A 15460-nucleotide genomic window follows, 5' to 3' on the forward strand; every position below is an offset into this window, starting at 1 on the left:
GGTTCAAGCACTGTCTTCCTGTTGGCCCTGACAATCATAGCCAGCGTCCATGCTCTGACGCCCACTCACTACCTCACTAGGCATGATGTGGAGAGACTGAAAGCCTCGCTGGATCGCCCTTTCACAAGTTTGGAATCTGCTTTCTACTCCATCGTGGGACTCAGCAGCCTTCGTGCCCAGGTGCCAGATGTAAAGGTAAAGACCGCTTTTGTCTTGGTGGCCTCATGCCTTCACTGGGTTCCTTTTGTGTACTTCAAAACTAACCCTTGCTCATTTGAGGATAACCAAGGCAGACCCAATATAATAAATATTTATATCAGTCTGACAGATCCTTTTTTTTGTTTGTTTTTTGAATGCCTAATATATGTTAGGACCATGCCAGGTGTTTTAGTAGAATATAAAGGACAGCAAGTCATAGATTCTTTAGAAACTTTTTTTTTTTTTTTTTTTGTGGTACGCGGGCCTCTCACTGTTGTGGCCTCTCCCGCTGTGGGGCACAGGCTTCAGACGCGCAGGCTCCAGACGCGCAGGCTCAGTAATTGTGGCTCACGGGCCCAGTCGCTCCGCAGCATGTGGGATCCTCCCAGACCAGGGCTCGAACCCGCGTCCCCTGCATTGGCAGGCAGACTCTCAACCACTGCGCCACCAGGGAAGCCCCTCATGCTGTTTTTGAGCATATTTCCTTATCTCTTTAATTCCTATAAACTGATAGTTAGGTCTTGAGGCTTAATTATAATCAGGGTCAGTTTTCTTGGCAGAAATAGTTCATAGGCAGTGCTGTGTGCTTCCTATCAGTGGATGCATAATATCTGATTGTTTCATTTTTAGTTATGATAAAGTTGAATCAGTGGATTCAGGTGTTGTCACACTAATCTATCTCCTGTACACAGTATATAGTAGGGACTTGTTCTTTATCCATTCTGGCAATCTCTGTCTTTTAATTGGAGATTTAGTTCATTTATATTTTTTTGTAACTATACTGTTGGGTTTAAGTTTACCATCTTGTTTTCTATTTATCCATTTTTTTCCTCCTTTCCTGTCTTAGATTGAATCTTTTTTTTTTAAAATATTCCAGTTTATCTCTTATATTGGCTTTTTAGCTTATTTTTTTAGAGGTTGCTCTAGAGATTGTAATATGCATCTTAACTTATCACAATATACTTTGAATTATTATTTTGCCATATCACGAATAAGGAAGGAACCTTATAACAATATATTTCTCTTTAAACTCCCATCATTTGTACTATTGTCATACTGCTTACATTCTTTCAAGGGTCATGGCCTTGTCCTGTCTGTTGTCCAGCATCTCAGCTTCATCTGTTTTGTTCAGTTTTACAGTTATTTATGACAGGCTGGTAAATTCAGTACGTTTATTTCTGTCCTGGTCAGAACTGGTAGTCCCTGTTGATGTCTTGCAATCCATTGCAATTGTTATTGTTTTTGATGCTCAAAATGTCCCGTTTTTGCCAGTGGGCCAGAATGTCTCTCTGTGTGTGTTTTGTTTGTTTCTATGTAATCAAGTGGTCTTTGAGAGTTTCTGATGTCCTTGGCTTAAATATTTTCTGGCTGAGACTAGAATCAGTAATTGTTATTATTTATTTATTTATTTATTTAATTTTATTGCGGTACGTGGGCCTCTCACTGCTGCGGACCCTCCCGTTGCGGAGCACAGGCTCCAGACGCGCAGGCCCAGCAGTCATGGCCCACAGGCCTAGCCGCTCCGCGGCACGTGGGATCCTCCCGGACCGGGGCATGAACCCGTGTACCCTGCATCGGCAGGTGGACTCTCAACCACTGTGCCACCAGGGAAGCCCCTGTTATTATTTATTGAATGTCTCATGTGCCAGGTACCCTGGATATGTTATCTTGAGTTGTCTTCATTCTATATGGTCAGAAATATTATCCTGTAACAGAGGAGGAAATGCAAGCTCAGAAAGGTTAAGAAAATTGTCCAGTGTCTGCCAACCATCATCTGCATAATGGCCCCCACGGTCAAATCCAGCTTGAAGCCTGTTTTTGTAAATAAAAGTTTACTGGAGCACAGCCATGCCCATCACTCACATATTGCTATGGCTGCTTTTGCACTTTAACAGTAGAGTTCAGTAATTACTGAAGAGACTTATCTGGCCCCCAAAGCCTAATATTTACTCTCTGGCCCTTTACAGAAAGTTTGCTAATCCCTGCTACGTGAGAGCTGTGCTTATTCAGATTTCTTCCTGACAGCTATCTCTTGTTGCTGCCCAATATTTCCTTCCTGTGTGTGACTGTTAATGAAACAGACTTCCCTCATGTTGTTTCAAACCCTCCAGGTCAATATACCTGCTAATAAAATTGGTTTTGTTCAAGAGAAAAGAGTACAGGCAGCAGAGTCACTAGCCCAAGTTTTTAATTCTGGCTCCATCTCTCTGTAAAATGGGAGTTGTGATGCCTTCCTCATGGGATCATTGTAAAGATAAAGTGAAATCATCTTATGCCTAGTAAGTGACTGGCCCACGAAAGGCCCTTTGAATGGTAGCTATTATCATAATTATATAATTATATTATAATTATTTAATAATTATGATATTATAATTTTAAAGTTTTGCTTCTATTTATAATTTATTCAGGTGAGTTCAGACAATGCTGGTGCAGATACTGTATGGAAGGCCCGCAGTGTCTGTAAAGGGCTTGAGAAAGAGAGAGAACAGACAATTGGGAGACATAGGGTGGAGCAGTCTTGACCAGTAGAGGTTTTGTATCGTAAGGTGTAGGAGATAAATTTGGAACATTAGGCTAATGTTAAATTTTGGCGGATCTGAATGCAGGATGAGAGTTTTCTGCTGGTCTGTTTGAAAATTCTGTGGGACCATAGGATTCCGTCTAGGGGCCTCCTGGAGGAGTGAGGAGTGAGGCGCTCTCACTCTAACTGAAATGATACTTTTTAAAATTAATTAATCAATTAATTAATTAATTTTTGGCTGCACTGGGTCTTCGTTGCTGCATGCGGGCTTTCTCTAGTTGCGGCGAGCGGAGGCTACTCTCTGTTGCAGTGCATGGGCTTCTCATTGCAGTGGCTTCTCTTGTTGCAGAGCATGGGCTCTAGGCGCATGGGCTTCAGTAGTTGTGGTACTCGGGCTCAGTAGTTGTGGCTCGCTGGCTGTAGAGCACGGGCTCAGTAGTTGTGGCGCATGGGCTTAGTTGCTTCGCAGTGTGTGGGATCTTCCCGGACCAGGGCTTGAACCTGTGTCCCCTGCATTGGCAGGCTGATTCTTAATCACTGTGCCACCAGGGAAGCCTCAAATGATGCATTTTTATCTGTCTCATGATTTAGAGCTGCACCTGGATTTAGGTTGAACTCATGCCCCTATAGGTGTTCTCTGCTGATGTAATGGGTTTGAGGGCACGTTGGTCAGGGCTGAAGACATAGGCTGAAGCCGTCCAGACAGCTGCAGTGCAGTGTGATTTGGGGGTAATTGCGTGATTAGCTGTGGACTTTTTATTCATAATACAGACTCTAAAGTCACATTGGTTGGCTTCAAGATCTTGACTTCACAACTACACCACTGAGTAACCTGTGCAGCTTACCGAACCTTTCAGAATCTTTGTTTTCTCATCTGCAAGATGGAGATAGTTATAGTACTCAGCTCACAAGTGATGGATGTAGGTTGGTTGGCATGGTGATGGCATGTAGTAATGGGTGTAATCAGTATTAGCTCTTAGTAGTACTATTACATGGTAGTAGCGGTAAATGTAAGAGTACTATTACATGGTAGTAGCGGTAAATGTATGTTGATTGACATTTTATTTTTTCTCCTACTGTCATCCCCATTGCTTAATGCCTAATGAAGAGGGTGTTCCACAAATATTTGTTGAATTGTAAACTTTAGCTTAATAGAAATGAAAGCTCTCTAAATGTGCCTCTTAATTGGAAAATAAATGGGTTAATCACATACTTCATTTTAATCACTTACGAAATGTGCTGTGGTGATGGTGTGATGTGTACATTGTAAGCAGTGGAAGGAAGGGAGTTGTATGGATATTTTGGAGTTGGTGAATTTCCTTATTAGAGGTGTACACTAAAGAAATCCATTGAGAGAGAGTCTCTGTTACCGTCACTTCCATGTAGTGGGATGTGTTCTGCTCAGCTGTTGTTGCTTTCAGCTGAGTAGAGAGAACTCCCTCAGTTCTGCTAGATGCACTGAGTTGGTTGTTCTCACAGATAGATCATTAGGGGAGATTTTGGTTATTTTGTCGAAAGAGATTCAGCAGCAGAACTGAGAGGAATGGGGTTTAATAAGAATATGAGAGTAGAGCGCAGCTCTGGGAACAGTGGAGTGTGGAATGAGAGTTGATTTTAGGCGTTATGAAGACTGAACACCTTTCATTTTGGTATCAGGTACTATGTATGTATATTTTAAAACATAAGCACATGAGAACGGCGATTTTATAGATTTTTTTAAAAAATAAATTTATTTTATTTATTTATTATTTGGCTGTGTTGGGTCTTTGATGCTGCACGCGGGCCGTCTCTAGCTGCTGTGAGCGGGGGCCACTCTTCGTTGTGGTGTGCTGGCCTCTCATTGTGGCGGCCTCCGCTGTTGTGGAGCATGGGCTCCAGGCATGCGGCTTCAGCAGCTGTGGCACATAGGCCCAGCAGTTGTGGCTCTCGGGCTCTAGAGTGCAGGCTCAGTAGGTGTGGTGCACGGGCTTAGTTGCTCCGTGGCATGTGGGATCTTCCCAGACCAGGGATCAAACCTATGTTACCTTGGGGGGTTAAGAATCCCCACAGGCCGGGCTTCCCTGGTGGCGCAGTGGTTGAGAGTCCTCCTGCCAATGCAGGGGACGCGGGTTCGTGCCCCGGTCCGGGAGGATCCCACATGCCGCAGAGCGGCTGCGCCCGTGGGCCATGGCCGCTGAGCCTACGCGTCCGGAGCCTGTTGCTCCGCAACGGGAGAGGCAGCGGTGAGAGGCCCACGTACTGCAAAAAAGAACAAAAAAAACCCAAAAACAAACAAACAAAAAAGAATCCCCACAGGCGGATCCTTAACCACTGTGCCACCAGGGAAGTCCCTATAGATATTATTGCTTAGCTTTTTATAAGACTTAGGAACATTGAGGTTTATTTTGTATTTGTTTTAATGAAAATATTAAGTAAATGGGAGACATACTATGCAAAAATTGTGTTGGTAGATTAGATTCTAATGACTGAAATCAGGACACATTAGACAGTGTTCACAGGTTGTCAGTCAATCAGGCACTTTCCTGATCTGTGAAAGGGGATAAGAATATCTACCTTATAGAGTTGTTGTGAGAATTAAATGTGATAATAAGTGTAAAGTGCTTAGCTCAGTATCTGGCACATGGTGAGTGCAAGGTAAGTATATCTGTATCCATTCAACACGTACTGAATGCTTGTTGAGGGCCAGGCACTCAGCCAGTTACTGGGAATAGCAGAGAAGCAGGCACTCCTTCAGGCAGTAATCATTTTATGGAGCATCTGCTATGTGCAAGGTATTATGCTAAGTGCAGAGGAGCTCATTAACTAGTGAGAGACAGGAACCATAACAGAGAGCAGGTGTGAGTACAGAGACACATGTAACATGTAATGCGTGGAAAGTGCCAGGGGAGTCCAGAAGAGGGAGCTGCTCACTCACCCGGTCTTCTGAGAACACTTACTCTTAGTTCCAACCTTGTACAGAGGGAATTGCCATCTGTGCTGGCTGCTACACGATCCCTTTAGTCATTCGTCAGCTGTCTAGTGAGTTTCTGCTGTGTGCTGAGCATGATGCTGGACACCGGGGATTCAGTATTGAACAACAAAGAGAGCGTCTGCCTTTTGGAATGTATGCTCTAATAGTGGAGACAAGCATTAGTTGTGTAATAAATATATACATGAATATTTATAACAATGGTAAGTTTTATGAAGGTGAGATGTATGGTGTTATAGGTGTGAAATAGGGGACTTTGACCTGGTCAGGGAAGGCACTTCTAAAGAAATCTCTGAACTTAAATCTCACTCTATATACCCCTAAATTACAACTCCTTGAGGGCAGGAACTTTGTTGATTTTATTTGTTGTGTATTTCCAGTATCTAGAGAGCACCTGGCAGGTGGTAGTACTCAATAGCTGTTTATTAAATGAAGGAAGGTATGATGGGTCTGAATTCTAAAAGGAAAGTAGGATTTAACCAGGAGATGGGGAGGGAAGAGACTTTAGCCAGAGGAAGTAGCACGTGCAAAGGACCTGTGCAGTTAGGGAGCAGATTACATTTGAGGGACTGCGAGGAGGCTGTGTAAGAACAGAGAATGCGAGAAAGCTAGAGAGGAAGGCTGGGGCTAAGCCTCCGTGCCTTGGTAGTCAGAGGGAAGATTTTGCTTTTTCTCTAAAGAGAAGTTGATTTTAAGCAGCAAGTATCAGGATCTAGTTTTCATTTTGGAAAGGTTTCTCTCCTGCCTTGTGGAGGACAGACGTTCGCAGGGGAATATGGCACAAGACTGAATGCTGGTGGGGTACAAAAGATAACACCTGGACTTCTGACTTTTGCCACATGGGTGGATGGTTGGGATTCCTTAGGATAGGAATACAGGAAGAGAATTAGGTTTGTGCAGGAAAGATCATAAATTCGGTCTTAAAGATGTTGAGCTTAAAATGCCTTTGAATCATGTAAGTGGCCTTTGAGAGAAGTCTGGGCTGGGGGTACAAATCTAAGAATTATCTGCATAGCAGTTCTGGATGAAGCCATGGGCATGATTGAGATCGCCTAGGAAGAGAGGAGATGGATGAGAAGTGGGCCTAGGAGTTGAAAAACTCCAGTGTTAAATGGTCAGGCAGAAGAGAATGAAACTTGAGGAGCAGCTGAGAAGGAGGAAGAGAGCCAGGGGAGGGCAGGGGAATCCCGGAAGCGAAGGGAAGGGAATGTTTTAGAACAAGGAAGGTTCTATCTAGTGTTAAGGGCATGAGCACTGGAAAATGTCCTTTGGCTTCCATAATTTGGAGGTCATTGGTGGGAAGAGAGAGAAGGTAGCAGCTGGAGGGGAGAGAAGGATCAAGGTAAGTTTTACTTTCAAATCAGTCTTAAGTTTTGTTGATACATTAGGAGTTACCAGTCGAGAGGGAGAAGCTGAACTGACGAGATGGATGGGCTTCCTGATGGAGGGAACAGCCCGTGCTAAGCCTAGAGGCTTAGAAGTGCTTGTTGTGTTGAGGGGGCCGTGAGTTGGCTGGAGCAGAGGGGTGGTCAGAGAGCATGTGGAAAAAGCCGGCCCAGCTACCAAGACGTGGTGTGGATGGAGGCTGTTGCCAGCCTGTGTCGCAGTAGCCTGACAGAGTCTGGCAAGACTACAAAGCCTAGGCTGAGAGGAGACGGGAGTTGGGGGCTGCTACTGGAGAGGAAAGGGCAGATGAGAGAGAGATTTACTGTCTTCTTGGTTGCTGATTCAGGCTGGGGAGTTGTAGGGAAGAATGGACTGAGAAAAGCACTCATGTCCTTCACTCAGGAGGATATTTAGGTAGCTGGGCACAGAAAGTTGGAGGGGAACAGATAGGGGATGGACGTTTAGGAGGCCATTTTCAGCCTTCACTTGTGAGGGTGAGTGTGGAACTAGGGCAGCAGGAGTTGGAGTTACAGATCCCCTGCAAGCGGCCAGCTGAAGCCAAAGATCTGGGTGGGCTTCCTGAGGGTCCAGAGTATGTTTTGTGAGGTCCCTCATTTTTGCCACTATTAAAACTAAGCTGTCAACATTTTGAGCTTTGAAGCCACAGACCCTTGGTACTGTTTACCTAGATCTGTCTGTGCAAACGAGTAGGCATGATGCTGGTTTTATTCAGGAACAGGTGGTTTTTAATAGTCCCTTGAGAGAGAGAGAGACAAGTTGTATAGCTAAAACTCTGGAGCCAGGCTGCCTGGGTCTGAATTCCAGCTTCTCCATTAAGAGCTGAGTGACCTTGGACAAGTCAGTTTCCTCTCTAATGCCCCAGTTTTCTTGTCTGTAAACTTAAGGTAATAGGAGGACGTAATGCATAGATCCCCTTATTAAATGAGAAATGCATATACAGCACTTGTCAACAGTGCTTGACACATTTTAAGTGCTCAAAAATTGGTTTAACAATGACCATAATCATTGTTTGGGGCCTTGGGTGTTGTTCTATTGCTAAAGCACCAGATGGCGACAAAGCACACGTCTTAAGCTTGCCCACATTCTGCTGAAAGGATTCCTTGAATAGGTTGTTTTCTTCAGATCCCTAATTTGTGCAGTATGAAGTATTTTGTTTCTTTTCTTTTTCTTTTTGGATTCTTTCAGACTTCTGATTGAAACTTATTTGTTTGAGACTCTTATTTAAATGTTATTCATAAAATTTAAAACAAAAGTTTTTTGGTTGAAGTAGCGCATGCATACAGTAAAATACCAGATAATACAGAACAGCTATTAGTGAAAAGCAGCCATCCATCCTGTGGCCCACCTTGTCCTACTCCTGGGAAGCATCCACTTTTAACTGTTTTTATTACCATTTAATTTTGAATAGCTGAATTTTATATTACCTCAACCAAAGTATTTAGTGCTATAACTAGCTATTAAATGTTATTTCTTAATATAGTAGGAATAGCATGGGTTTTCTTATGTGCCTGCTCTGTGCCAGGCACTGTGGTGGGAATTTTTCAAAGTCTCTGCTCTCAAGTAACTAGTCCCTGGCGGGGGGGGGAGGTAGTTAGTACAGTGTGGTAAGTGCTTTGGGGGAGTGCTCGGGAGCGAAGGCACCTGGCCTGTCCTGGATGAATGTCAGGGAAGGTTCTCTGGAAAAGGTGACATCTGAGCAGAGATGAAGATGGGGCCTGGTTTGGCAGGCAAGAAGAACAAGGGAAAGGTGCTCCTGGCACTGGGTGGGGGGTAGCAGGGTCAGGAACATAAATGGTGAGAGCATGTTATATCTGGGAAGCTGCAGTGGGGTGGAGGGTAAGATTTTGGAGTTGGAGGTGGGGCTGTGGTGAGGAAGCTGGCACAGAGAGTGAGGGTCAGTCATGAGGGCATTTAAAAAAACATTATTTATTTATTTATTTTTGGCTGTGTTGGGTCTTTGCTGCTGCATGCGGGCTTTTCTCTAGTTGCGGCGAGCAGGGGCTGCTCTTCATTGTGGTGCACGGGCTTCTCATTGCAGTGGCTTCTCTTGTTGCAGAGCATGGGCTCTAGGCACGCGGGCTTCAGCAGTAGTGGTGTGCAGGCTCAGTAGTTGTGGTGCCTGGGCTTAGTTGCTCTGCGTCACATGGGATCTTCCCGAACCAGGGCTCAAACCCGTGTCCCCTGCATTGGCAGGCGGATTCTCAACCACTGTGCCACTAGGAAAGTCCCAGTCATGAGGGCATTTTATGCCAGATCAGAAACTTTGAGTCTTGTTCTGAGAAGGATAAGGAACCACCCAAGGGTTTTAATAGCAGAGTAAGGTGGATACACTTGTCACCAAGACAAAGCTTGTGCTGCTGGCCGCATGACAGGCCAATAATCGAGAGATGAGGTATTGGGGCAAGGAATAAAGACTTTGTTTAGAAAGCCGGCAGACCGAGAAGATGGGCTGATGCCCCAAAGATCCATCTTGCCTGAGTTAGAATTCAGGCTCCTTTTATAGTAAAAGGGATGGGAATAAAGTCAAACATTTCCTGATTCCCATCAGCCTCCAGAGGGGTTGTGTTAATTTCTTCCTCCCTGCAGTCATTCACAGGTGGGCCTGGTCGGGATGTTTCCTGTGAGCTAAACAAAGATATTTTAGCCTAATGCTCATAACCTGGGAGGTCATTCCCAGAGTTGCGTCATCATGTATAATTTAAGCTTATAGTCAGCATCCCTTTAGTGATTAACTTGTAATAGGATACAAAAGGTTCTTCCCTATTACACTTTTGCACCTTGTAAAGATCACTCTTGAAGCAATATGTAGAATGGATTGCATGACTTGAGACCAGTTAGGAGATGAGTGTAACAGTCTCCATGAGAAATGGCAGGGGCGTGACATAAGGCAAGAAGGGAAGCCAGAGAGTGGGGATCGGGTTTGAGGACTCGATAGGCTTGGAGGGTGAGGGAAAAGTCGAGAATGAGTCCTAGGTTTCTGATTTAGCTAGTAGGTGCATGGTGATGCCCGTACATGAGCCAGAACGTCCAGGTGAAGAAATAGAAGGTTTCTAGCTTATGTTAGATGTGTTGAACCTGACTTAGCTTTGGAGACATCGAAGTGGAGACACTGCCATTTATTAGCTTTGTCACCTTCATTACATTACTTACCAACTCCAAGCATCAGTTTCTTATTCTGTTAAATGGGGATGATAGTATCTACCACAGGGTCCTTATGTTCATTAAAAGGAAGAGCATCGTAAACACCCCACACAGGTTATGGCCAGAGCAGGTGATCAGTGGAAGTGGTTCCTTTCTAGGTTCAGAAGGACGAGAGTGCCTTCAGGTTTGCTCTTCCTATGAAGTTAGCATTTTGGGATAATACAGTGTTCTGTGGAAAATATCTGCTTGAAAAATGAAATCTTGTGTAGCTCTCATACTTTAAGCCATCATGGATTGCTGAGAATTATATTTGTCATCCAAAAAACACATACAGTTTTCCTAATCACTGTGTATTTCACCACTTATCATTGACTTTCCCCCCGTTTAGCAAGCATGCACCTTCATTAAATCAAACCTTGATCCAAGCAACGTGGATTCCCTTTTCTATGCTGCCCAGTCCAGCCAGGCCCTCTCAGGGTGTGAGGTGAGTCCAGCTTCTTACATTTACATTTACTTTAAACTGTAAAGTGTACTTTTAAAAAGGGAAAGTCATGTCAGAATATTTTTTTTTAGCAGTGAGACTCCATTAGGTGTGGGTGGGAATTCCATTCTTGTGATTTTTTTTTTCTTAAAGAAATAGACTTTTTATTTTTCCCAAGTTTTCACTTTTCATGAATTTTAAATAACTTTTTCCTATAGTTGCCTCCCTTCTGGGAAGTCTTATTTTTTTTCTTTCAGCTTCCCTTTAACATTTAAAAATGTTTAAAGCAAAAGAAGAATGCCCCCATGCCAGATTTCTAGAAATCCATTTTTTTGAACACAGGAGAAGAGCCATATCAGTAGACAAGTGGCTTGCCAGAATCTTTTCAAAAGTGTTATGCTGAGGTTTTACAGATATTTAATTCTGGCATCTGAGATGTCGAAGAGGGGTGATCACAGCCCAGGCAGGTGGTGTGACCTCGGCAGTTGCTCTGCCTGCCATCTTTGGCGTGCCTACCACAGGCTGGCAGCACCTGTTCTAAACTCTGTGTCTACCCATCTTTTCTTAGATCTCTATTTCAAATGAGACCAAAGATCTGCTTCTGGCAGCTGTCAGTGAAGACTCCTCCATGGCCCAGATCTACCACGCAGTTGCAGCCCTAAGTGGCTTTGGCCTTCCTCTGGCTTCCCAAGAAGTGCTCGGTGCCCTTACCTCTCGCCTCAGCAAGGAGGAGACCGTGCTCGCGTAAGTCACCATCTTGAGCGCTTATCAGGCTACTATCCTGAGAGGCTTCATCCACTGGTTCCACAGGTATTGTCTGGGCACCTGCTATGTGCCAGGTGCTCTGCTGGCACTGCAGATGTCGTATTGTGCTAAGGTAGGTAAGGTCCGTGTCCTCGTGCAGCTCACCAAGACACGGTCTCCCTCAAGCTGCTCCAGCAGAGGCAAATACTGAGTACGAGCATAAACACACTGCCACAGAGACACGACTGCCTTTGAGGTTAGGGGCTGAAGCGAGGTTATGGGCTGAAGCAAGGGTAGGGGTGACAGAGGGAGAGTGGGGCCAGAGAGCCATGTGCATCTCTTACTGCAGCTTGGCCATGCCATGGTGAGATGTTGGCATTGGAGGCTCCGCCCTGGAGGAGGGCTCACGGGGTCCCTTGGAGAGGTGGGGGAAGTAGGGCCTCAGAGGGGGGAGTATTCTAGGGATCAGACCCTGCTCCTCTGCAAAAGGCTCAGGCGAAGGAGAAGCACCTTATAGGAAGGAACTATACGTTTAAATGTTGCAGCTGACTCAAGGATGTTTACTAAAGTTAAAAGTAATAGTATACGTAGTTTTTTTTTCCCCTTTGACACTGAAACTCCTCATTTAACACAGTATATGTATTTTTCGTTTTCTATGTGTCTCCCATTTAATTGCAACCCTGAGACAGATTGGAGCACCTGGACTCCTATTCATTGTTCAGCAAGATGTTAGTGACACCAGTTCCCTACTGCAGAATAGTTCAGTTGTTTCCCAGGGGTTTTTTTTTTTTTTTTTGCTAAGAACCAAAATGTTTCTAAACTTGAAGCTTTGTTAAGGGCAGGGCTCACGGTCAGTTGTCGTTCTCCCTGTCACTCTCACGCCCTATTCATATTCACATGGTCAGTAATCAGTGACTTTGGGGCTGGTATGTTTCTCAGGAATGACATTTTCCGCACCCTTTGCCCAGTGCTTGGCCCTTGTGGTCCTCCTGTTTCAGGTTACATTACTTTGATCTCATCCCATAATCCCTTGTGGAATGCCTCTGCAATCACCACCATATCTCCTGTCATGAGATAACTGTCAGTGCCTTACTCTGATGCCACCTTCTACAGAAAAATCTTTCCCTTTCCCTCTGAGCAAAAAGGAAAATCTCCCTCCTCTAAACCCCAGAACAGAAAGAAGTACAAAGAAAGTACATCCATTTTGGAGTCAGTTAGACTTGGGTTTGAACACCAGCTTTGTTTCTTCCTTGCTGTGTGACTTTGGGCAAGTTAGTAACCTCTCTGAGCCTCATCTGTAAAACATTACCAACAATCCTTACATCATAGAACAAATGTCAAGATTAAGTAAGATAATACATGTGATGAGCCTAGTGCAGTGCCTGGTCTTAATGGGCATGGGACAAATGGAGTTTGTGCTCTCTAGAGCATTTCCTTCTTAGGTCCCTTTCTTAGGGAGCTGGTTACTTCCTTGGTTGTATTGTAGTTTTTTCTGTATTAGATTTTAAGCTTCTTTACTTATAGGGCTCAGAGAGCCTGGCACATGGTAGATGCCCAAGAAAGAGTTAATAAAGGCTGAAACTATACTTTTGTGTTTCTATTCTATCCTCTTGCAAAAAGCTTCAGGTAGAAAGACCACATGCTTGGGGTGAGAGAGAACTGTGTCCAGACTCTTCTACTTAATACCTCTGTGGCCATGAGCAGGGTGTTTAACCTCCCTAAACCTCAGTGTTTCCATATGTAAAACAGGGAGAATGATATCTGTCTCATAGGGTTATTGTGAAGATCAAACTGGCAGCATGCCTTATATAATATTACTACTAATTTACCCTATTTAAGCAAATCTGATATAGATTAGGACTCTTCTAAATGGGCCTTCTACATTTAACTGGACTTATTCTAGGAAACGAATGTTCATAAACTTGTCTAGAATGGTAAAAAACATTAGTAGCTTTGAATGAACAATTTGAAAAGATGCTATTGTGGTCTCTCATAACCCAATTTCTTTGAATCATCTGCTGTTTATTAGCAAGACAGGATCTGCTTTCTTAGCGTTTGAATATAGTGCTCCAGAGGGAGAGAAATTGCTGGAGTATAAGTAATTAAAGCCAATGACAAAACTTCAAAAGCTAAGTGGATTAATTTCATTCTAAAAACTTCTGAGGTTGTTACCAGCATGACGCTTATTCGTTCCAAAGAAGAGAAAAATGATATCTTAATTGAAAAGTTCTTTCTAGGCTCTCCTAGCGGCCTTTTCTGGGCTCAGCATTTATCACGGGCAGATGTGGGATTTTTATCTTGTTGGGAAATTCAGGTTTCATTTTCTCAAGTCTGTTCTAACAACAAGCATCCCAGAGGGGTCATTGAACACTCTGGGGCTTCCCTCTCGGTGAATTGTGACTCCTCTGTTTTCCAGCTTACCATCTTAATGGGATTCGTTTTCCATGGAGGGAATCTAAATTGTTACGATTGTGATGAAAGCGGACAGATTCTCGCTCTACATTCCCCAACACACTGACTTGATAAATGGTGGTTTTACACAAAGGCCCGGTCATCCCTTGGGAATTTGGGAACCTTTCTGGGGTTGACCAGCAGTTGACTTAACCACCAGGGGTCCTCAGCTTTCTCTTTTCCACCCCGAGAAGCACCATTTCTGTTTTTCAAGTTATCCACATTAAGAGAATAGAACGTAATAAAAAATTTTATGTGGACATACTTACTACATTCCGCCTTAAAAAGTTTATCCACTCATAAGTGGATAAAAATCCACTCATAAGTGGATAAAAATATATGAATAAACCATAAAAAAGAATGAGGTACTGATACATGTTACAGAATGGCGAGCCTTGAAAATGTTACGCTAAGTGAAAGAAGCTAGACACAAAGGGTCACATTTATATGATTCCATTTATATGAAATATCCAGAATAGGTAAATCCATAGAGACAGAACACAGGTTGCCAGGGGCTGGCGGGGAGGGGACAGGGCAGGGGATGGGAAATGGAATGAAGCTGTTTAATGGGTATGGGGTTTTATTTTGGACTGATGGAAATGCTTTAGGACTAGATAGAGGTGGTGATTGCACAGCGTTGTGAAATATACTAAATGCCACTGAATTGTTCACTTTCAAATGGCTAACTTTGTGTGAATTCACTTCAATAAATTAAAAGGTGTATATTCACATACAGCCATGAATAAGGGTTAACAGTTACAGCATTGAACAGTTACAGTTCATCTAAGCAGTGCAATACTATGTCGTTGTTAATAAGGATGAAATATATTTATATGTCCTCACGGAAAGATCTGTATAATCTAAATAAATTGCAGGACAGTTATCTTTTAGGGGTAGGCATTACAGGAATTTTAACTTTCTCCTTTAGTAATGTATTTGAAGTTTTGACAAATATATACTTTTATAATCAGGAGTAAATAGTAGGAAAAGAAAAAAAGAATAGACGCTGGTTTGAGAACCGGATCTTCTATTTCTTTCATCTTACTTAATGCCTAAAGGACGGGTAGCTTTCAGGTCTCCGAACAGGATGGTGACAGCACAAGCGTTAGCTGAGTGTTTACCGAATGCTTCCTGTTTATATTGCATTAATCTGGTTTCAGAAAAGTTGCTCCAAATTCTACTCAACAACCTACATATGTAGATTCCACAGTGCTGCTTTGGTTTTGGAGTAGGAAAAGTAGAAAAGAGGCAGCCAACCTCTGCCCAGCACAGTTCCTCTTACAACATGGAGATGTCAAATATACCTTCATTCGATGAATTGGCTCCTCTTCTCCAAGTATATCTCTTCTAAATCTGATTAAGTCTTAGTCTGGTGTTCTATATGTGATGCCATTAGGAACCAAACAGATTTTCAGAGGGGGGTGACCTGGTGCACCCTCTCTTCTCTCTGCCCTCAGTACTTATGTGGATCCTGCTGCCCAGATTGCCTTCTCTCTAGCTGTAGTGAACTTTGTAATGTAATGGTCTTTTTTTGGGGGGGGGGGGGGGG

At 43.6% G+C, this 15460-nt stretch overlaps 1 protein-coding gene across 1 annotated transcript in view; it reads left to right on the plus strand.

The window, feature by feature from the left end:
• The window catches only part of RPN2 (ribophorin II), a 54559-nt gene that overhangs the window by 4139 nt on the left and 34960 nt on the right, over positions 1-15460 (plus strand). Inside the window, exons 2-4 of the mRNA XM_024743137.1 lie at positions 2-195; positions 10624-10719; positions 11285-11460. Of these exons, the coding sequence (XP_024598905.1) occupies positions 2-195; positions 10624-10719; positions 11285-11460 (466 nt within the window). The remainder of the gene's footprint in view (position 1; positions 196-10623; positions 10720-11284; positions 11461-15460) is intronic.

This window comes from Neophocaena asiaeorientalis, unplaced genomic scaffold (assembly GCF_003031525.2).
Source record: "Neophocaena asiaeorientalis asiaeorientalis breed wild unplaced genomic scaffold, Neophocaena_asiaeorientalis_V1.1 scaffold82, whole genome shotgun sequence".
NCBI lineage: Eukaryota > Metazoa > Chordata > Mammalia > Artiodactyla > Phocoenidae > Neophocaena > Neophocaena asiaeorientalis.